Genomic DNA, 1638 nt, shown 5'->3' on the forward strand with positions numbered 1-1638 from the left:
GGTCCATGATTCTCTCTCATCTTTAATGTTTCTCTCTCTCTCCCCATCTCCCTTCCTCTCTGAAATCAATAAAAATATAAAAATAAAAAATAAAATAAAATAAAACTGCCTCTGGCCGGCCGGCCGGTGTGGCTCAGTGGTTGAGCATCCAACTATGAACCAGGGGGTCAGGGTTCGATTCCCGGTCAGGGCGCACGCCCAGGTTTCGGGCTGGATCCCTGATAGGGGTCAGGCAGGAGGCGGCCAATCAGGGATGTTCTTCTCTCGTCAATGTTTCTCTCTCTCTCTCCCTCTCTTTCTCTAAAAAATAATCAATAAAAACCATAGTTAAAAACAAACAAACAAAAACCCGCCTCAGGACAGGACGGAGGCCCGGCGCCCCGGCAGCGAGCGGCCTGGAGGCGGAGCCAGCGGGAAGGTCTCACCTGGGGGCGATGTCCAAGGTGTTGATGATGAACCCCGAGTCGCACAGGTTGCTGGTCCCGGGAATGAGGATCAGCAAAACCACGGTGGTTACGTAACTGGAAGCCACGAAGGGCAGGGCCACGGCGCAGAGCGACGGGAGCAGGAGGCCTGGGCGGGGCGGACGGTCAGGACCCGCTCGGACCAGACGCGGAGCGGGGTGGGTCCCCCGAGCCCGGGGCCTGTCCTTACCCAGGGCCGAGAAGAGCTTCCGGACGGTGAGGAGCCCCAGGAGGTCCCTGGACAGAAGGAAGTCGGCCAGCTGGCCCCCCAGGACCGTGCACGTGGAGGCAGCCAGGAAGGGCAGGGAGGACAGGACCCCGCTCTGCGGGCAGGAAGCCAGCGGGTGAGACCGAGGGCACAGAGCAGCCGCGTCCCACGGACGGCAGCCCCTCCGGACACTCAGCCGTTTTAGGGGAACTAGTGTCACCGTCTCAGGTGAGAGGCCCGGCACCTGCCTCACCCGGGGATAATTTTCCACTGATTTTTAGGGAGAGAGGGAGAGAGAGGAAGAGGCAGAGAGAGACATCGATGTGAGAGAGACACATCGATGGGTTGCCTCCTGCATGCACCCCGACCAGGGCCTGGGCTGGGGAAGAGCCTGCAACCGAGGTACGTGCCCTTGACGGGGTTCGAACCCGGGACCCTGTGGTCCGCAGGCCGACGCTCTAGCCACTGAGGCAAACCGGTGAGGGCAAACAGTATAAATCCCTGAGAGAACTTGAAGAATTAAGAATGAGGTGTGAGAGAAAAACAAAACAAACGAAACAAAACAAAAATAAAACAACCCCCCAAAAGAATGAGGTGTGGTCGGGTAGCCTGGCGGTTAGGGGCACCGACCGCAGCGCCCTGTCCCTGAGCAGCCCTGTGATCCGGGGCATCCTCTCACCTCTGCGTGTCCCGTCCCCACGCCCGTCCCCTGGGGGTCCTTAGGGTGCCCTCAAGGTCGCCTCCAGGGTTGACGAGTGCGTGCAAAGCCAGCGGGACAGGGAGCAGGGAGCCAACCCCCCCCCCCCCTCCCGGCGGGGCAGCGCCACCTTCTCTGATGCTGACGTGCAGCACGGAGCTTATTGTAGGGTGGGCCAGGTAGGTTGACGATTGACGGTGCAGAGCCCAGAAGTGTGCTTTAAAGAAAGCCCGAGAAGATGGCTCACAGGGGCAGGCAGCCGGGCCATG

The 1638-nt window shown here is 60.0% G+C and overlaps 1 protein-coding gene across 1 annotated transcript in view; it reads right to left on the reverse strand.

The window, feature by feature from the left end:
• LOC102423358 (sodium-dependent phosphate transport protein 1) overlaps nucleotides 1-1638 on the reverse strand; it is a 20389-nt gene that overhangs the window by 12836 nt on the left and 5915 nt on the right. Inside the window, exons 4-5 of the mRNA XM_023746662.1 lie at nucleotides 655-787; nucleotides 426-573 (exon numbers count right to left, since the gene is read on the reverse strand). Of these exons, the coding sequence (XP_023602430.1) occupies nucleotides 426-573; nucleotides 655-787 (281 nt within the window). The remainder of the gene's footprint in view (nucleotides 1-425; nucleotides 574-654; nucleotides 788-1638) is intronic.

Source organism: Myotis lucifugus, unplaced genomic scaffold (assembly GCF_000147115.1).
Source record: "Myotis lucifugus unplaced genomic scaffold, Myoluc2.0 scaffold_716, whole genome shotgun sequence".
Lineage (NCBI taxonomy): Eukaryota > Metazoa > Chordata > Mammalia > Chiroptera > Vespertilionidae > Myotis > Myotis lucifugus.